The following is a 22131-nucleotide window of genomic DNA, read 5'->3' as shown; positions in this document are numbered from 1 at the left end:
ACTCTCTGAAAGGAAGGGGGCTTCGGAGACCAAAAGTGACGTCTCCTTATCTCCAACTAGTACCACCCTATCCTCAGTTCAAACAAGGGCCTAAGTTTTATTCTTACCTCCCCTGCTGGGCAGAGACCACACGTTTAAAAATCTTGGATGGTTATCTATCAACACCCTTACTGTTCCTGTCCCAACAAGCTGGCAGATCTAATACATCTCAAGCTGGGACTGCTGGTTCTTCCTATCAGGGTTGCCCTGGCCATCTATCATGCTCTACCGAATCATCCCTATCAGCTATGCTTTCATGAAGTGATCATTTCTCGGAATACTGAGTCTGCCTCACTACCTGCTTTGCTATTCTGCCCATGAAAGGCGCTTCAGGTTCATCATTTGCAATTATGTGATTGTGGCCTGATTCTGTCTACAACCCAAAATAAAGTCCTCCGTCCTTATTTCTCAGATTTGCAGCTTTCTGATGCCAGTGTTTTCTGCAGGTGAGAGATGGCAATTTGACCCGGGGGTACTGAATGCCTGAAAAGTAGTGCTTGAGAATTGTCTCATCATGTCTAGCATCTGCAAGGACATGTTTTCAAGCATCCCCTGAAGCCTTTATCCCATTCAATCTTTACCAATGCCAAAAAGCTCATCAAAACAGGCATCCTGCAAGGCAAGTCTGTCAGTCAGGCCCTGCCATGGCATGGACACACTTCATATCAGATTCATCTCTTGCATTATATGAGGAATTTTTGTGGTGGCTTCAAGAATGTCACCCAAACAAGACGACACTAGAATGTATGGACACCGCAGTCAAAGGAAAACGATTAGGAATTCTTTAGAGAAATTCTGGGGAGCTCAAAAGGAATGAAACTGTATAGACCCCACGTACACGCCTATGAGCACTATCTACATATCACGACAAAGGAGAGATGTTAGCAGTCCAATTTGCTTTAATAGTCACAAAAAATTTACTTTTCTTCAACATGTTGATTCTAACAGACAACACAACTGTCGTGTGGTACATCAATGCTATGTTCATTCTATTCAGATTTACTTCAAGCAGGTGTTTTATCTAACAGACTCAACACAACTGTCATGTGCTTCAGGCAAGCAAAGGGACAACACAACTCTATGCAGACAAGCAATGATTTGAGCAGGGGAATTATCAGTTTACAGCTAAATCTTCAGCAATGTTTCTGCCGGGAGCAAAGAAGAACTGAACAGGATGTCAGACATAAGAGTGTTCGCTTTCTCCACTAAACTACCACAATTGAAAGTTTTGCACAAAAAATTTGACAGTGTTATGGAAAGTCATGACAGATTTCATTGAATCTTCCACCCTATGTGTAGCCTGCCCACCTCTCAAAAAGGTTTTTCATCCCACAGGAAAGTTCAGATGCTCTTTTCATTCAATGATTTTAATTCGTGTGTATGTGTTTGACTCTACCCTCTCTCATTCTCCTCCAATCTGAATCGGGAGCCTCCTCTCCCAACAAATCGATTCTCCAACAGATTGGCTCCCAAGCAAAAGTCATTTTTACTGAAATCAGCCTGGCACCGTCCTGCCTGGCCTATTCTGTTTCCCTTCACAACACCTTCTGTCTCCATTTCAGGCCAGAAATGTTCCACACTCAATGTCTCACTCTAGTATGAATTTATAATGATAAACTTCCTCTTATTTTGAGACAAGCTTTGGAATTCTATTTGAAATAGCCAAGGTCTCTGTGGCCACAGGTAGTTTTTGGATTTGAGTGGAGATTTTTAGGCCTCCTTCTTCTATTAAAGTTCAGATAAAGCACCCCTGTTTCGTATGATGCTTCCCACCCTTGTTTTTACTGGTTTGTTTAAGCAATTACAGAGGGCTCTTACATAAGACCTGACTAAGAGCTCTTAGGTGCTCCTTGATCTCTATTCTTGTTCTGAGAAACTCAATTAACCATTCTTTGAGCCCGCAGCCCAGAATGAGTTCTTTATTTAATGGAAGACTGCTTTTTTAGGACCACACCGCAAGAACTCACGGGCTCCTACTCCCTTGCTGGCAAGTGTTGGAGTTGGATTTTTTTGAGCCTGCAGCTACTGCTGAGTTGCTAATCTGACCTGAGGAAGACTGCTTTTTGACTGGGCTTTAAACTGCAAGAAGGCTTTGAGTTTTTTTTGCAGTTACGGCCAATAAAAAGTTGGTACATTTAATTAGCTTTGGGATGAGTGTAGTAGTTGGGCTTATGGAATAAAACCAGTGGTTTCAGGCTCTAGTTTAAACATAAACCCCTTTTTTTTTTTGGGTTCCAGGGTAAATAAAAAAATAAAGAAAGAACTATTTCTAAGTGGATTGGCTTCATTGAGGCAGTTATTTCTGTATTTTTTGCTTTGTTTTCAGCTCCCAGCAGCATTCCACTTTCAGCTTTCTTTGGGTTTGGGCTGGGCAGGGGGTGGGCAACTATATTATTTTGAAGGTGGCTAAATTAGCTAGGTTTATTTGCTTTTCCACATTATCACCTTGCCAAGGACTTGCAATCGAGGGGATTTTGTAGCTTGCACTTTTTACAGGCATTTTGGGCGCCTACAGCATTATAGTTTTGCCATCCTCTTTATCTCTGCTTAGATTCTTGCACCTAAGCATTATCACTTATCACTGAGATGAAGAACATAAACATTGCTTGTGTCTACCTTTACCCTCATTTGGTTCAAGGATTCTAGGATAGTAGTCCAATTTGCTCCTATCTCCCCTGCTCCTTCGTTTGAAGAGTATGTTGTGTGATAAGGACTTGTTGTGAATGATGTGAAGAACTATGTATTTACCATAAATGTAGATGCAGGTGATATTGCTGCAGTTTCCTGTTTCCTCCTTTTTATATGGCAGTTTTATGGTTGTGGTTTTGGGTTGTTGGAAAAGTGACTATCTTTTGGATATCAATTTAGGATAGAGGATAGACGTGATTGGTGCGTTTTTTTTGCCCGATTTTTGCGGCCTTTAATTAATACATTTGTGCCCTGGGCCACTGAGGACAGCGGACTACCCAAGATGACTGTCTCAAATGAGTCTTCGAACTGGCGTCCCTGATGCGGTACAAAGCGCGCTTTTCTTTTATCTGCTTTAAAACAAAGGCTTTCTACATTTCCTGCATGTGCTGAGGACAAGGAATTACAGGATGTGTTGCATGCAACTGAACAAGTTAGCAAACATAGTTTACATTGTGGTTTTGATGCCTTAGAGGCTGCTTGCAGGGCGGCTGCCTCTGGTACTGTTATCAGGAGACATGCTTGGCTTCATGAGCAGAATTTACTTGAACAAGTTAAGGCTAAATTACTAGATGCCCCTGTTCAGCATGATGTCTTATTTGGATCTAAGGCTGAGGAAGTTATTAAAAAGATGGAAGAAAAAGCCAAGTCTATGCAGACTGTAAAAGATTTTTTGCAAGTGCAGCCTCCTAGATTTTCCAGAAATTGGCCCTCCAAAAATTGGTCTTTTCCCACTTCTGGCAGGCCTCAAATGGGAAGATATAGACGCTCCAGGGGTCGGGCGCAGGCTCAGGCCTCTTACAGATCTAGACAGTGGACTGCTTCTTCACCTAGAAGGGGAGAAGACAGACCTCAAACCCAAAGAAAGCAGACCCAATGACTCCCTCTGTTGGGCTTCAGATCCTCCTTCCTTGGATGCCCCTCTCGGAGGAAAACTTTCTCTTTTTTACCAAAATTGGACTCTCATTACCCAGGACAAATGGGTGTTAGACATGATTTTGAAAGGCTACAGATTCCACTTTCACACTCTGCCAAGGCCTTCCGGCTGGCCAGATCTGCCAAAACATCAATGGACAGAGGCCTTAAATCAAGTGGACGCTTTATTAGCCTTAAGAGCCATAGAATCGGTTCCACCCCTAGAGATGGGGAAAGGTTTTTACTCAAGACTTTTTCTGGTCCCAAGAAAACAAAACTCATGGAGACCTATTCTGGACCTCTCAATATTAAACTCCTTTTTGGAAATTCCAAAATTCAAGATGCTTACACTTCAACAACTTCTTCCAATGCTCTCACAAGGTGCTTGGATGGTAACATTGGACCTAAAAGAGGCTTACTTACACGTCCCCATAAGGCAACAATGCAGAAAGTACCTCAGATTCAAGGCAGGCTCGAGACACTTCCAATTCTCTGTACTGCCATTTGGCTTATCTACTGCGCCCAGAGTTTTTACCAAATGTCTGGCTCCAGTAGTAGCTTACTGCAGACTTCAGGGGATTCAGATTTACCCCTATCTGGACGACTGTTTAATTCAGGCAGACAGCAAAGACCTTTTACTTCAACACCTGCATTTTGTTCAGCGTCTTCTCCTACTACTGGGATTCTCAGTGAACACAAAAAAGTCACATTTGATTCCTTCTCAACGAATGATCTTTTTGGGAGCTCTTCTAGACACAAGTTTACAGATGGCCTTCCTTACTCCAGAAAAACAGTTCCAGCTGGCTTCAGTCTTCAAGACCTTGGCAACATTGACTCAGCTCACTGCAAGGACATTCCTGCAGGCTCTGGGCTACATGGCCTCTTGCATCCTGTTGATTCCAAATGCGAGGCTTCACATGAGGAAACTTCAATGGTACCTAAAGAGTGTATGGTCTCAGCATTGCCACAGTCTGGATACAATGATTCCTCTGATTCCCTGCCTCCAGAAGGAATTCCTTTGGTGGTCCAGGGCGTGTGTTTTGAACGAAGGGAAGCCCTTTCGTGTACTTCAACCTACTCAGATCATAACCGCGGACGCCTCGGATTATGCTTGGGGAGCTCATTTTCTAGACAAATGCCAACAGGGTTCTTGGACAAACAAACACCTTCTAATGCACATCAACTTGAAAGAAATGTTAGCAGTCCAAAATGCTCTTCTAGCCTTCCAGACTCTTTTGAAGCCAGGACCTCTGCTAATTTGAACAGACAATACCACAGTCATGTGGTACATAAACAAGCAATGGGGCGCTCACTCTTACCCCCTTTGCAGACTTGCCATGACCTTATGGGACACGGCCCTAAATTTGAATCTGGATCTTCAGGCCCAGTTCATTCCAGGAAATCAGAATCTCTTAGCAGACAGCCTAAGCAGAAACATTTTGGATCCTCACGTATGGATGTTGGACCCCACCTTATTCAGCAAGATAACTGCAGTTTGGGGCTGTCCTCAGATAGATCTGTTTGCATCCTATCTCAACCATCAGTTGCCTCTCTTTTGCACCAGGCCCTTCCACAAGTCAGCTTGGAAAGTGTATACCCTGTCCTTCAGCTTGAGGAATCTTTCGGGATATGCCTTCCCTCCTCTTCCTCTTCTGCCTCAGGTATTGCTAAAGATAAAGCTGGACAAACCCAGAATGATCATTTTGATAGCTCCAAATTGGCCTCGTTAGTTTTGGTACCCAACTCTACTGCACCTTTGCTTGGAACCCCCTTGGAGTCTTCCTCTGGCCCATTCTCTTCTGTCCCAGCATCAGGGTCAGGTATTTCACTCTCAAATCAAGACTCCTCAGCCTGGCAGCTTGGCTCATCAAAGGCAATTGATTCCTTCTTCTCTTCCTAAACAAGTTTTAGATATTCTTTTGGAAGCTAGGCGTCCTAGTACAAGGAAATCTTATGATTCTAAATGGAAAAGATTTTGTATTTGGATGCAGGATCGTGGCTCTGATCCTTTAATACCTGATATTCCCTCTATTTTACTTTATCTCTCAGACCTTTTGATTAAAGGTCTTTCCTTTTCTTCCATTAAAATTCATGCTTCTGCTATTTCGGCTCATTTCAGTTGTGATCCTCCCATTTTTTCCCACCAGCTGGTTAGACAATTTCTGAGAGGAGCTAAGAATTTAAGACCTCCTAGATCTCCTCCTGTCCCTCCTTGGGATCTCAGCTATGTCTTGGAAAAGCTTACTTTGCCTCCTTTTGAGCCTGCTGCCTCTGCGGATGTTAAGTTCTTATCCTGGAAGACAGCTATCTTGTTGGCCTTGCCTTCTGCCAGAAGGGTGTCTGAGTTACAAGCCCTCATGGCCGTGGAACCATACCTCATCTTCCATCAGGACAGAGTTTCCTTGAGGACCAATCCTACTTTTATGCCTAAGGTAGTTTCTAGAGTGGCTCTAAATCAGACTATTCACCTTCCTACCTTTTTTCCAAAACCCCAAAATAAGGGGGAAAGGATTTTGCATTCATTGGACGTACACAGGCAACTATGTTTTTACCTGGACAAAACTAAAGGTTTCAGAAAATCAGATCAATTGCTTATCTCATTTGCTTCCAGTTCTCTAGGTAAAGCTATTTCTAAGCAAACTATTTCCAAATGGATTGCTCCTGGAATAGGATATTGTTATTCTCTTTATGGAAAACAGATTCCAGGTACTGTCAGGACTCATTCTACTAGAGCAGCTGCCACTTCAGCAGCCTTTCTCAGAGGAGTTCCTACCAAGGACATTCTGGAGGCTGCCACTTGGAGCTCTGTGCATACTTTTTCCAAGCACTGTAACCTCCCTTTGTACTCTAAGTCTAGGGCAGGCTTTGCCTCTGCTGTCTTGCAGGGTCTTCTAGCTGCTCCTTCTTCTTCATAACCTCCTCCCGTGTTCTCAGCTTTGGGATTCTACCCTACAGTTATGACTGCAACAGTGAAACACGAAGAACATAGTACAGTAGTGTATACCTACCATAAATGTAGATGTTCGAGTGTCTTCACTGTTGCAGTCGGTGTTTCCCTCCCTCCAGACCCATCTTTTTTTCTTTTTGCCTACTGTGTTTCCTTTTCCACTTCCTTTCTGGTGTATTTGTGTTTCCCTTGGGTCACCTTTTGGTTTTATGGGGGCTTCTGACATCAGGGGCAAGAAAGGCTGGAGAAGATGGTGTCGGCTGTCAGCTTTTTACCCATGCGTTCTGACGTCAGGGTACTTGCTGATACAGCCGACGCCGGACCCAGACTTTGATATTCTGGCCGACCTCGGGCTGCCTGCTGGCAGGAGTACCCTACAGTTATGACTGCAACAGTGAAGACACTCTAACATCTATATTTATGGTAGGTATACACATCTGTACTTTCCTACCATTTGAATGTCTGTTTTTATAGGTTTGCAGGTTGTTACTCGGCAGGTGGTCTGAGCAACAATTTAGAGCCCAGTCCTACAATCCAGACAGTTTAGTGGGTTGGTGGTTTTGACATCCCTCTCGATGGTGAGCTTACTTATGCAGCTGTCTTTCAAGGTACATATTTATTTCATAAGCTCGATCCTTTAGAGTTGTATTCTGAGTTTTATTCAGTAAAAAGATAACTGCAGCTGTTTTATTTTCCTGTTTCAGATCATCAGCATGTTCGTCAGGACGACTTCTACAAGACATACTGGACTCTGAGGTTAAGGGTTCTGTTATAGATTCTCTCCTGCCGTCACATGGCTTTACAACGGATACTGAGGACAAAGCAATACAGTTACTCCTAGGAGGGTAAGAGTTTTTCTTTACCAGGTAAAAGTGATCAAAGATGAAAATAAGAATCCGTGAATTTTTGGCGTGTTTTGTGTTGCCACAGTTGTTTAACAAGCAGTCTTAAGGATCTCTTATACTGCGTCTGTAATGGGTATATGTCTTCTTAAAGTCTGTGTATTATGTTTGTGTTGAGTTTGTATTCATATGAAATGTTTTATATGTGTTTATGTACAACTATGTCCATATTTGTAGCATATGGTAGTCACATGTTGCTGTATGAAATTTTCTGCATTTTCACATTAGTTTTGATATGTAGCTGGTGCGTGTTTGTGAGCATTTCCCCTTGAGGTTTCTGAACATTTTGGAGTTCCCATACCTCCCTAACGGCTTCCTAAAGTATTTTGTCTTGTGTAGCATCTATTGTTTTAAATTTTGCCATTTGTTGTTCCTGATTTAAAGGGAACTTTGGTAAGAAAGGTGAGACTTTCCATGAGAATGGTGAAAGACTAACCTCTGCATAATGCATGGTGTGTGGTAATATAAGGTTTACCTGGGGTGATTTGGACACAAGGGTGAAGCCCAGGTGACCAAATAGGCTTTGCCATTTGTAAGCCTATTTTCCTCCATTCATGCCTCTGAGTCCAGCTGACTCTGACAGTAACCCTGTGTACTGCCTCCACCATCCATGGAGTTCACTAGGCAAGGGGGATGTGAGTAGATTTTCTGATTTTTCTTCCGTATCACAACACAAACACATCCATGTCAAATTTAGAAATAGCCAGTTGACCTACCATGACTTTGAAATCTGGGAAGAATCCAGAGCACCCAGAGAAAACATATTTGAGCACAGAGAAGACATGCCGAATGTGCACAGAAGGCACTAGAACTGACAACTGAACTGGGGAGCCTCTTGCTGAGAGATGACAGTGATAAGCACTGTACTGAGCCCCCATTATCCACATACAGTTATACTGTGACACGATTAAAACATTTAAGAAACTGACTTTACGCCACTGCTGTACAGAACTTCATTTCTGTTCCATCTCTTCCTCTACATTGTAAACAGAGATCAAGATTTGCAGGCAGAAATGAGAGCAATGTGGAAGAAAGATACTTAGACCGTTCCAGTAGTAGTAGGAGCGACGGGTCTTATAAAGAGAATTCATAATTGTAGTTATGTTACCGATACATGTAACTTTGTTTGAATTGCAAAAGGGTCATTACTGGGCACGTTGCAGGTGCTGTGAAGAACACTTCTGGCTAACATCAAAGAGCGAAGCAATACTAATTTCATGAACTTTAATTATACTTTGACTTAGGAATGGGGTTCATTCCCGACATGGTATTAGACACCCAAAAGACTTCCGGAGAGTTAAAAAGAGAAAAAAAAAATTAAAAGCTTGAAATGCAAATTTGTTTTTACTAATACAACAGATAGATGAAAAACATTGTATAGACCAAGAACCCTTGGGCTGTTTGGAAAAAGAGGTGACCGAGGATACATGAAAAACATTGTATAGACCAAGAACCCTTGGGCTGTTTGGAAAAAGAAGTGACAGAGCAAGTGCAAAAAGAGATTTTTGAAAGGTATGAAAACAAACATTGGCTTGGGAAAGAATGATCTGATATGGTGCAATATTAATGCAAAGGAGAAAGCAAAACTACTCACTACAAAAAAACAGCCCCAAAGGTATTTGAAGAGAAATACTGGCAAAGGCACCCATATATGGAAAATTTCACAATGCAAAAAATAAAATCACAAAGGGCGATAATAGAACCAAGGATTAAGGTAGAAGTTGAACAAAGAAGCTGAAGTTATGAAATATTTATGAAGTGAATGATTTGGTGTAGAAAATCCAGCTCTGCTAATGTCACAGTGTGATGGAACGGCGAGTCCCCGAAGTAAAAAGAAACAGATGGCACTGGAGACGTCTGAAAAAGACATATGAACATGTGAAAGAAAGATGTAATATGGTGTAAATTTATGCTAGGGAGAAAGTAAAACTAATCAGTACAAAAAACAACACCAAAGATATTTGAAGAGAAATGCAAGCAAAAGCATCTAGACATGGAAAATTTCACAATACAAAAAATAAGAAAGCAAAGGAAAAAGTACAAAAGAGGATCAGTAACGGAAAAGTTAAAGAAATCGAAACTGAAGATATGGGTGACCTCTGAAGGGAAGGATTTAGTGCAGCAAATGCAACTCTGGTAATGTCACAGCATGATGGAACAGCGAGTCCCCAATTTAAGGAGAAACAGGAAGCATCTAATCACTTGCCACATGAAGATACTCTGCAGCCTTCAGAAGGAAACCAGTTACAAGAGCTGGAGCTGCACAGCAAAGGAAAGAGCAGGAAACAGTGACAACTCTGACGTAGTCAGTGTTGTGGAGTGATAGGCCGTTGAGTCCCCATATGAAAGAGCAATGGATGACTCAGGATGCAGCTGGAGAGAATGTGGCACAGGAAGATGTTCTGGAACTTTCTGTAGAATGCCCGCAGGAAACGGAGAATAACGAATGTGCCCTCAGTTTAGAAGAAAATTACTCTGGGAAGGGGAAGAGATGCTTGACTTAATAAAGATGGACAGGCATAATAAGATCGATGAAAGAAATAGATTACAGAAAGTAAGACCCAAAATGTTGGAAGTCAAATAAAGCAGATGAACACAGTTATCAAGACTATTAACAGAAATTCATGTGTTATAACAGAAGTAAATAGGATATATTTTTGTACAGCAAAATTAATAGCAGATAGTCTTACCACAAAAGCACAGGGCAGTAAGGAAAAGGAAGGGAAGACCTCGAATACCATCATGGAAGTATCAAACAGCGACTATAAAACAATTAATACCAGAAATGTCACTGTAGAAGAATATCGAAGATGGAATCGATAAAAATACTTAGTTGTGATAAAATCAACGTGCAGTATCAGAGCAGACCAGGATCAATCATACATTATTACAAATAATAAACTAAAGATAGCACAGGAAGAAAACTTAGAAGGTGCACAGATAAATATAAAGGAAAAGTACAAAATAAGCAATTCGTTGATGACCCAAAAAAGTTTTATAGAGAAATGCGAAACAAAGCAAAAGAAACACAATAAACTACATTACAGTGACCATAAAACCCTGTCAAACTGTGCAGCTAAGCCGCGGTAAAGGACACATTATCCCAGAGGTAAAACTTCGAGGAGGGTATTCCAGGGTGACTTTACCACTGCTCTTTTGTCTTGTATTTAACCTGTTAAGCTGTCTGCTTAAGTTAAGTCATGTTTACAGTTTGTCTGCCTTAAAACAACCAACTGTAAAGACTTCTCATCTTTTCTGCGGATGATTTAAACCTGTGTAGTTCATCAAATGAACTGAAAGCACAACTGCAAGTGGTTAAAACGTTCTTAGATGATATAAGAATGTCATTTGGTCCAGATAAATGTGCAAAAGCAACCTTCAAAGTGGGAAAGCTGCAGCACCAAGAAAGTTATCAGCCTGGGACAGGAATGTGATATAAAGGAACTTGAGCAGAAGAGAGTGTAAAAATATTTAGCAATTGATGAAGGATTGACAGTAAAACATGAACAAATGTGCACAAAACTCATAAATATTTTTTTTAAGTTAATATTGAAAAACAGTCATGACATCTAGGAAGAAAGTCCAAGCTATAAACCAATTTGCACTTCCTGTTCTAACTTTTGGGGGGATTCCAAGATGGCTATAAACACCCTCTCTCTGCAGCTCCACACCTTGCCTTATAAAACTGCAATTATAACCATTGCTGGACAGACAAAATTGGCTCCAAACGCGCTGCAAGCAAATCTGAAGCAATTCTAATGCTTAGGAAGAAAGCATAAGAAAATTTGAGTGCAGTTCTATTCCAAAAAAAAAAAAAACCCAGGCCTGCTGAAAGCAAGTCTGCAGCTCAGATTACTCGTATCCAGGCCTGTAACTTCGTATTTGAAGAACTCTGCTCAACTACAGATCCCTCTGTAATGGCCAACATTCCCAAGCAAATGGACTCTCAAATAACAAAATTAAAGATGTGAAGTTGTTCATTGTCATCGTTCATTCTTGACTGACGGGTTCGGAGCCGATCCCTCGGCTCCGGTACGGCCATATGCAAAGGTCGAGGCCTTCCATTAGCTCGAGGCCAAGCCCTATCCCATGATGCACTCGTGAATTACCTCAGATCTAATTTGCCATGGCACTGATCGGAGGTTCCAATGGAACTCGGGCCAGTAAACTTTAAAAATTTCTATTTAGCAAGTTATTATATAACTTCAGTACTTTTTTGACTTGGGATAGTTAGTGCTTTTATAGCTTTTTTGCAGTTCCCCTTCCCGTGTATTCTTAAATATTACTCTTTTAATATTTGGCCTCATTGTTTTGGCTAGTTATACTTTGAATAGAGCGTGTGTGTTTAAATAGCTTTTTCTAGTTCTAGTTATAAATAGCTTATTCTAGTTATATACAGTTTGGATATTTTTTCTCAGGCTCGTTTGTGTGCGTTAGAGACTAGTATATTAATCTTTGATCTGCGTATATCAAAGTAGTATCATGGAGGATAAGGACAAACATCCCAAGTCTGGTTTTAAAAAATGTCCGGATTGCAATTAGAAAATGTCAGTCACTGATGGGCGTTACATGTGTATATTGTTTAGGGGCTGTCCACTTACAGGAATCTTGTGCTGTCTGCCATTCTTTCTCATCCAGGGTTCTGTTAGAGAGGAAAAGGAAACTAATGGACAGGGGCTTGTTAAAGCACCCTTTACAAGAGGCATCGAGTGACCAGAATGTGGCCAGCAAATCGTCTAAGTCCTCTAAGTCATCTGTTGAATCTAAGGACTCCAAGCATTCAAAAAAATCTGATGACTCAGCGACATCGGCTTCACAGATTTCGCAGCTGACTGTCTTTTCTTTTCTGAGCCAGCCCACAGCTTTGGAGCCGGTATCCGAATTGCCTCAGTCACCATTGCTCCAGTCGGCACCGTCTGTACATTCATCTAGGTCATCTGTCAGCCTTTCAGATTTGGATATGGATCGATTGGTGCAGAAGCTTCTACAGGCACCAGGCCTTGCTAAATTGTTGGCTCCAACCCAAGCTGCTTCGGAGCCGAAGACCACTACTCCTGCTTTGACTACTCCTCCTCCGAGCCATATTGGCCCTTCATTGCCAGAAGAATCAGACTTGTTGATCGTGGAGCTGTTGGAATCGAGACCTGTTCCAGTGTCCTCGGCTCCATCCACTCTGACATCCTCTGCACCGACCGGGGACTCTAGGAGCTGACGCTCTGTAATCAGATCGTCGTACCGACTTGTCGGTGCCGACTTCTTCTCGGGGCTTCAGCTCGGATGAGCTCGGCTCCTACCTCTGGCTCAGAGCCCACTGCCTCGGTGTGGGAGGGTTTGATGGTTTCCTCGGATCTGCCGATTCCTTCTCATCGGAGCCGTGGTGCCTTCGATGCCATGAGGAGAGCTTTGTCCCCCAAGACCTCCTCTACTTCAGGCCTTGCTTTCTCATCCTCTAAAGCACCTGTCTGCTTCTGCTTCCATCATCTAGGCTAAGCGTAGAGACCTAGAGCTCCAGGTAGCCCCACAGGGTGCCCCCTGCTCTTTTGAGACCTTCCCCAGAAGCTCCCACTGAGGAGGTTCCCAGGAAGAGATTGTGCAAGAGGAGAACCTTGGACTCCCCACAGGAGTCTTTAACATCTGATAGTGACTTGGATGAGTCAGAAGGGTCCCCATGGTCCCCCTCTGAGAATATCTCTTTTGCTGAGATACTTGGGATCCTTAGGCAGAGGGGTGATTGGCAGTCCAAAAATCTTATAGAGGATGAGTCAGTTCTTCTAAAGGCTTTCGGGTCTCAACCCTCAACCTCTTGGGTGTATTCGCCCTTCAATGAACTCATGCAGTTGGTTTCTCGAAGGGCGTGGCAGTCACCGGAGTCCATGGAGCCTGTTCCTAGGAGGCCTAACAAGTTTATATCAGCCCCTCCAGGCAAAACATTCTTGATCAAAGGAGTTCTGTTGATGCCATGGTGGTGGCGGCGGACACCAAAAAAGAAATGTTTGAGGCTTCCTCATCTATCCACTCTCCTAATAGAGAGTTTAGGATCATGGATAGATATGGGAAACGCATGTTCAGTTCAGTGACTTTTGCTCTCCGTTCACTGAACTACTTAACCCATTTTACTAGGTTGCAAAGAGATCTCCTTAAGGAGTTGGGAGATGCTGTTCAGGGTACAGTAGTTGCAGGTGCCTCTGATAAAGTTGCTGCCCAGCTTTCTACCCTAAATTCTATTGTCAACTCATCCATGCATCTCATATTCTATGCAACTGATGGAACGAGTAGGGCAGCGGTTACAGGAGTTGCTCTTGGAAGACATTCCTGGATTCGCTTGTGTTCCTTCACAGAGCCGTTCAAGTCATCCTTTAACACCCCCTTTGATGGTGCATCCCTTTTTTGGCCTAAAGTAAAGGAAACCTTGACCAGGTGTGAACAGGAGGGAAAAACTGTCTGCTGTCAGAGTCCGTTTTTCCACCCCTACCCGACCTTATCCCAAAGATCAAAGGGGAGGAAAAACGTGGTTCTGGAAAGCCCAAGGAGCCTTTCAGGACACATGTGGTGAACCCCCCTCCAGGGGCAGAGGAGGGGGTAATAGTGGAAGATGCTGCCCTTGTGGAAGAGGGGGTCTGCAACATCAGGGTGACAGAGATCACTTCTCTAGGCAACCCTACCAGCGCTCCTGAAAGCAGGCCCGACTGTCCTGCTGTGGAGGCAGTCTGGGATCACCTATCTTTGTACCCAGACGGCTGGCAAAAAATAGACAGCTGGGTACAAAGTATCATTTCCAGAGAGTATTTCATACCATTCGCCACACCCCCCTCCACCCATAAGGAGAATCCCGGATGTTCCATTCAGTTACAGGGAACAAGCAACTATAGAGATCTGAAAGTTGCTAGGAAAAAAAGTGTCATCCAGCCAGTCTCAGCAGACCAATCAGGATCCGGAACTTACTCAAGATTCTTTTTGGTTCCAAAGAAAACAGGGGACTGGAGACCCATTTTGGACCTCAGCAGACTCAACCAATATGTAAAGAAAGAGAAATTCCAGATGGTCACACTTCAGTCTATACTTCCCTTCTTAGGGAAAGACAATTGGATGTGCTCGATAGTGAAACTGAAAACACCCCGGGGATCACTTCTGTGTCTCTGATCAACAGTGGCACAGGAAAAAAAACTTTCTTGGGTGGCGTAAGCCAGGGAACCTTGTTGGCTAGGCTTACGTAGGCCCTTGGGCAGATAGCCTAGTACCTACCTATGATAGATCTCAAGGATGCGTACTGCCACATAAAGATGGCCAGGCCATCCAGAGATCACCTGCGTTTCTGGCTGGGAGCCAATCATTTTCAGTTTCGAGCCCTGCCCTTTGGCCTCACTGCAGACCCCAGAGTGTTCACCAAATGCATGGCAGTGGTCATGGCTCACCTGAGGCGTCTAGGATTCCAGGCGTTTCCATACCTAGACGATTGGCTCCTCATCGCCGCCACCAGGCATCAACTTTTTCAGGCAAGGGAGTACACTCTGTCACTCTGCAGTCATCTAGGCATTACAGTCAACTCAGAAAAGTCTGCCTTGTCGCCATCGCAGCATATCATTTTTACTGGGGCAGAGCTAGACACGTCAACCACCACTCTAAGGTTCCCAATAGAGAGAGTCTTTCTTCTTCATCAGCATGACATTGGTATCGATAGAGCACCAGCTTCAGAAGTTCTAAAAGTATTGGGTATGATGGTTACAGAAATCCTAGCCATACCATTAGCGAGAATGCATATGCGGATCCTTCAATGGCTGTTGTTCATTCAATGGTCTTACCGGGAACTACCCATGGGCCACACAATACTGATTGCAAGCTCTTGCAAGAAAGACCTCCAGTGTTGGTTGACGTCTCATGTCACCATAGGATGCCTCTTTGATGTTCTTCGTGTATCTTTGTTGCAGTCATCACATTTGGGTTATCGGCCTGCAGGTAGCCCTCAGCCAGCCTGAATACCAGAGTCTTGGATTCCTGCGTCGGATGCCCTCTCTTCTTCCATGACGTCAGGTCGTCAGGGGTATAAAACATGCAGCCAACGCCATTACATCAGTTTTTCTTGCCGTGTGGTGCCCGAAGCAGAAGCAGTTCGCAAGTGCCAGTCAGCTGATTCCAGAAATTTTCGTTTTCGAGTTTCAGAACCGAGGTCTTCTAAAAAAGATAAGTACCCAGTTGGAGATCTCTTCTCTTGCTCCAACCGATATCAGTAAAAGTTAACAATTGTCTTACCTGTGGAAAGCAAATACCTCATAAAGATTTTCATTCGTACTGCATTCCTTGCTTAGGCCCAGAGCACGATGTCCCTCGCTGTCGGTTTTGTGCCTTATTCAACCCCAGAACTATTCGTTGGGCTATCTTTGCAGCAAATTATTTTGGTACTCTGTATCCGTAGTCCGATATGGCTTTGTTAAGCCATCCTACTACCGATCTTCCGAGAAAACATAAGGATAAAGACAGAGAAAGACCGTATAGGTCCCCAAAATTGACAACGATGCTTCCATTAAGCTAGTTGCCAATCCGCCGGTACTCGGTGAGGCCCTTTCGCAGCCCCTGATACCCGCAACTTCAGATCGTAGGCTTCTACTGAGACCCATTCGGAGTCCATTATGCTGCGAGATGCTTCTTCGACTGTGGAACTTGCGGATATCTCTACCTTGGATGGGTCCCGAGCCGCTGTGCAGGCACCGGCTTCTGAGGGTGTAATCAGGCCTAAAACTCGCACCACGCCTAATAAAATGATGTCCAAACCGCATGCTCAGGCCCATATGCCTGAAAAGCAAATGTTTAGAATGGCTGAAGACCTTATTACCTTAATTAGGGGAAGCCAGTCTTCCCCCTCTGAGACCCAGGACTGATTTTTCTTTTGATTCTTCTGATCAGGATTCTGAAATTTCTGTTTCTTCTGATTACCAGGATTTGCCCTTATCTACCTCTGAGGATTCTGATGCAGAGGATTCCATTCCCTCTGCTTCCCCTCCAGAAGATTTTTCTTTTGGTGAAACCTTGCACACTCTTAGGGAGCATTTCCGTTGGGAAAGCCAGGATTACTCTAACTTCAAAAAGAGTCTTAGAGAATTCTTACTCCTTCCTCGACACAGGCCTTTAGCGATCCCTCCTGTTCTGGACATTGTAGATGATGCCTTCTTGGAATCTAGCCTTCCCCCAGACACTTTATCTCCAGCTCCCAGAAAACCTGACAGGTATTACAGAGTACCTGACTCTCACAAGTTCCTCTTCAAGAATCCTACTGTGGATCCAGAGACCATTTTCCAAGGACCAAAAGGCATTAAGGCTACTGCTGCCAAAAATCCTACCCCTTCTGATAGAGATTCTAGAGCCTTGGACAGATGAGGTTAGAAGGTATACGCTTCTGCTACTTTGGCCATTAGGGCTTTAAATTGCCAGTTTCATATGTTAAAGTACCAGCAGCATATTATGGGACTACTTAAACAGAAAGTTATGTTGATTCCTGACTGTGCTGAACACAAAGAATTACAGGATTTAATGCATTCTGCAGAACAAGTTGGAAAACCTACTTTGCAATGTGGTTTTGACTCTTTAGAAGCATCTTGCAGGGCTGCTGCCACTGGGTCTGTACTTAGAAGGCATGCTTGGCTTAAGGAGCAAAACTTGCCAGATCATGTTAAAGCTAAATTACTGGATGCTCCCTTAAACCAAGACCGCCTGTTTGGCAACAAAGCAGAAGTCATCCTCAAAAAGATGGAGGAAAAATCTAAATCTATGCAAACTGTTAAAGATTTCCTACAAGTACAGCCTCCCAGATTTAGTAGGCATTGGCCTTCAAAGAATTGGTCCTTTAAAGTCTCTTCCAGGCCTTCAGTCCAAACCCAGGAACAGCAGACCACCTAGGTTACAGTCTCAGGCTACACACAGGCCTAAGCAGTGGGGGACTCCCTCTTCCAAAACAGGGAGTAGTAAGACACCCCCCTATGGAAAAATGGCACAATGACTTAACCTTAAATCTTCCAAGCCCTACTCAACTGCCTGCTCCCTTAAGAGGAAAGCTCGCCCTGCATGCACAAAACTGGGAACTCATTTACCCAGGACAAATGGGTTTTGAATATAGTTTCCCAAGGATACAGATTCCACTTCCACACCCTACCAACCCCAACTGGTTGGCCAGACCTACCCCCAAATCAGTGGGCAGAGGCCCAACAGCAGGTCCTCTCTCTTCTAAGTATCAGGGCTATTCAACCTGTCCCAGCAGACAAAAGGGGACAAGGTTTTTATTCAAGACTTTTCCTGGTACCCAGAAAAGACGGCTCCTGGCATCCTATCCTGGACCTCTCTATTCTAAACACCTTTTTGGTAATCCCAAAATTCAAAGTGCTAACACTTCCAACAGCTGCTTCCTATGCTAGGCAAAGATGCCTAGTTGGCAATCTTAGACTTAAAGGAAGCTTAACTGCACATTCCAATAAGGGAATCTTGCAGGAAATACCTACGCTTCAGGGCAGGCTCCATGCACTATCAGTTCTCTGCACTTACCTTTGGCTTATCTACTGCGCCCAAGGTTTTCACAAAGTGCCTAGCTCCGGCCATTGCATTTTGCAGGCAGAGAAAAATTCAAATATTACCATACCATTGGCAAGGCAGTGCATCCAGGGCAAATGGGAAGAAATAGCCAGGGAATTGTTATGGCTAGGCTTCTGTAAGCCTTAGGGCCGATAGCCTAGTACCAACCTATGAACCTATATATGGACGATTTTCTGATTCATGCAGAAAGCCAGGATTTGATATTAAAACATCTGGCATTTGTAAAGAATCTTCTGACCTCTCTGGGGTACACCATAAACAAAAAGAAATCTCACCTGGTATCCTGCCAACAGATTGTATTCCTGGGAGCAAGCTTGAACACAACATCCCAGATGACTTTCCTCACTCCAGAGAAACAAGTTTATTTGACAACCTACTTCAAACTATTGGCCACAAAGACCCAGCTATCTGCAAGAAAAATTCTGCAAGCCCTGGGGTTTATGGCCTCTTCCATTCTACTAATTCCATATGCAAGACTGCATATGAGGAAACTACAATGGTATCTAAAAAGCCTATGGTGTCAACATTCTCAGGACCTGGAATCAATGATTCCTATCATTCCTTGTATAAAGACAGAGTTCCTTTGGTGGGCAGAGGCCTGCTACCACAACAAGGGTCTCCCATTCACTCTACCCCCTGCCGCCTAAACCCAAACAGACACATCAGACTATGCATGGGGGGCTCACTTGGTAGGGCAGTGCATTCAGGGTAAATGGAACCCGAGACAGATGCATCTGCATAGCAACCAAAAAGAAATGTTAGCTGTACAGAATTCCCTGACAGCCTTCAAAGACCGCATTCTTCCAGGACAACTATTGGTAAAGACCGACAACACCACAGTTATGTGGCACATAAACAAGCAGTGAGGAACCAAAAAGTGCATTGTCATCCCCTTTGATAAAAACTCTGTACCCATGAACTACAACACAGGCAGTAGTATACTTAACACCGAAAGTGTGATAAGAGACCTTGGGACACAGGTGGACAGTAGTCTCTCCTTTGATAATCACATCACCACAGTAGTCAGGAAATTCTTCTATGTGGCACACTTCATCACAAAAGGTTTCTCATCCAGAAAAAGAGGTCATTGTTCCCCTCTATTCATCACTCATTAGACCCATTATAGAGTACAATGCCCCTTTTGATATGTACTTCACAAGATATCTACAACAACTGGAAAGGCGGCAGAAATACCTCACAAAGAGGGTTACTGGCCTCAAACAGATGCCCTACGCAGACAGTCTCAAAAAACTCCAGCTTTACTCCATCGTATATTGCCTACTCAGAGGTGATCTCTGCCTAACATACAGAGCTATGTCAAACCCAGAGCTGTTGGACATGCTCCACTTAAAGAAATCCCAGTCCCTCCGAGCTACATGCTCTAGGGACCTAAACCTGGTCACCATAATAAACAGAACATGCCGGAGGGATAGATTCCTGGCCCAGAGACTTCCCATACTCTGGAATAAACTACCTATCTATATCAAACAAAGCTCCTCATTAGCACTCTTCAAGAAAAATCTTGATGATTGGATGGGAAATAGGAAATTCACCCCGGGGATCACCTCTGTGGCTCTGCTCGACAGTGGCACAGGAAAATAATTTTCTTGGGTGGTAAAACCAGGGTACCTTTTTGGCTGGGCTTGTATAGGCCCCAGGTCCGATAGCCTAGTACCTACCTATGAACCCACTAATACCCTCTCTGCAGACTAGCCATGGCTCTGTGGAACACAGCCTTGAGCTACCACATGCACCTGCAAGCTCAATTCCTGCCAGGCTAGCTAAATTCACTGGCAGATGACCTAATCAGAAATCTCATGGACCCACATGAATGGAAACTGGAACCAAAAATATTCAACCTCTTGAGGAACAAATGGACTCCAGAGGTAGACCTGTTTGCCTCCCCTCAGAACTACCAATTGGACAAATTCTGCACAAGGACTTCCCACAGTCAAGCTTGGAAAGTGGATAACCTATCCTTTACCTGGGAAAGACTCTCAGTTTATGCCTTTCCCCCTCTGCCTCTCCTCTTGAAGGTTCTTCAAAAGATCAAACAGAACAAGCCAAGGGCAATACTGATTACACCAGACTGGCCTCGCCAGGACTGGTACCCCCTCTAGCGCAGTATGGCACTACTGGAACCATGGCACCTGCCTCAGACCCCGTCCCAGCAGGCGGGCCAGATTCTGCACCTTCAGCTTCAAGCCTTGCAGCCTGGCTAATTCCTTGAGCTCTCCAATAGCATCCCTCAGTAAACAGGTGCTACATGTCATTCTGGAGGCAAGGAGGCCTAGTACTAGAAAATCCTACGCTGAAAAGTGGAAAAGATACTGTTCCTGGAGCCAGATTTAGGGGATGGACACAGTTGTGCCCAGCTTACCTCATATTCTTCAATACTTAACAGAAATGCTCCACAAGGGCCTATCCTTCTCGTCAATTAAAATTCATGCCTCTGCCATTTCAGCACATTATAATACTGAGCCACCCCTCTTCTCTCACCCGCTGCTAAAGCAATTCCTTAGAGGGGGCAAAAGTGTAAGACCCCCCAGGAGAGCCCCTACTCCAGCCTGGGAACTTAACTTTATATTGGAAAAGCTCACTCTTCCTCTCTTTGAGCCAGCTGCAACTGCAGAGTTGAAATTCCTTTCTTGGAAAGCAGCCTTCCTTCTAGCTATCACTTCAGCAAGAAGAGTGTCTGAATTACAGGCCCTTATGGCAGCGGAACCCTTCATTATCTTCCATGTGGACAGGGTTTCCCTCAGGACCAATCCTTCCTTTATGCCCAAGGTAGTGTCTAGTGTGGCCCTAAATCAGTCCATTCATACTTTTTTTTCCCTAATCCACAAAACAAAGGAGAACGAATGCTGCACTCTCTGGACGTGCATAGACAACTTAAATGTTATTTGGACAGGACTAAGCCTCTCAGAAAATCTGAACAGCTGCTAGTTGGCTTTGCTGCAGGGGAAGAGGGGAAGGCCATTTCAAAGCAAACCATTTCTAAATGGATAGTCCATTGCATTCATTTTTGCTATAAGCACCATGGAAAACCTACCCCACATGGGATAAGATCACATTCCACCAGGGCTGCAACTACCTCTATAGCCTTTCTCAGAGGAATCCCTACCAGGGACATCACAGAAGCTGCTACCTGGAGCTCTGTACATACCTTCACCAAGCATTACCACATACCTATTTTTTCTAAATCCAGAGCTGGTTTTACCACTGCAGTCTTGCAGGGCTTAATAGCTGGCCCTAATGCTCTCTAACTTCATCTTCCCTTCCTTAGCTTTGGGAATCAACCCAAATGTGATGACTGCAACAGTGAAACACGAAGAACATAGTACAATTGTGTACACTTACCATAAATGTAGATGTTAGTGTATTCACTGTTGCAGTCTTGGTTACCCTCCCTCCAGCCCCCTGACTTCTCTTGGCTCTACCTTTTCTTCCTGTTTGGTGTATTTAAGTTTTCTGGTGTATTTGCTTTTTGATGGAGGTGTACCATAACATATAATTGCTTCCCATTGTGGGGGCACCTGACATCTGGGGCAAGAAAAACTGATGCAATGGCATTGGCTGCATGTTTTATACCCCTGACTACTTGACGTCCTGGAAGAAGAGACAGCATCCGATGCAGGAATCCAAGACTCTGGTATTCAGGCCGGCTGAGGGCTACCTGCAGGCAGATAACCCAAATGTGATGATTGCAACAGTGAATGCACTTGAACATCTACATTTATGGTAAGTGTACACAACTTAACTTTCATCTCCCTCCAGTAGCCATTATGACCACGAACTGTTCCCTGATAGGGTGGGTGGGGCATTTTCAGGGAAGGACTACCCCGAGGCACATGGACCGATCAGGAGTCACATTTGCATATCAATATTCTGGGGATGAGAGCAGTACTTTTGGCGTTGCAGTACTTCCAGGACTCTCTTCCTCTAGGGAACGATTGTGATTCAGACAGACAATATGTCAGTAGTCTGGTACTTGAACAAGCAAGGGGGAACCAGATCTTATCCCCTTTGCCGAGAAGCCCTCAGAGTTTGGCAGTGGGCTGTTCC

General features: G+C 43.9%; 1 protein-coding gene across 1 annotated transcript in view; it reads left to right on the top strand.

Moving 5' to 3' along the window:
* The window catches only part of C2CD3 (C2 domain containing 3 centriole elongation regulator), a 2415762-nt gene that overhangs the window by 512483 nt on the left and 1881148 nt on the right, over positions 1-22131 (top strand). Inside the window, exon 10 of the mRNA XM_044072855.1 lies at positions 7294-7434. Within this exon, the coding sequence (XP_043928790.1) occupies positions 7294-7434 (141 nt within the window). The remainder of the gene's footprint in view (positions 1-7293; positions 7435-22131) is intronic.

The sequence above is a fragment of the Protopterus annectens genome, chromosome 5.part1, assembly GCF_019279795.1.
Source record: "Protopterus annectens isolate FY-2018-M chromosome 5.part1, PAN1.0, whole genome shotgun sequence".
NCBI classification, from domain to species: Eukaryota; Metazoa; Chordata; order Ceratodontiformes; family Protopteridae; genus Protopterus; species Protopterus annectens.
The sequence above is the reverse complement of the archived record's forward strand: the minus strand, read 5'-3'. Positions and strand labels throughout refer to the sequence as shown.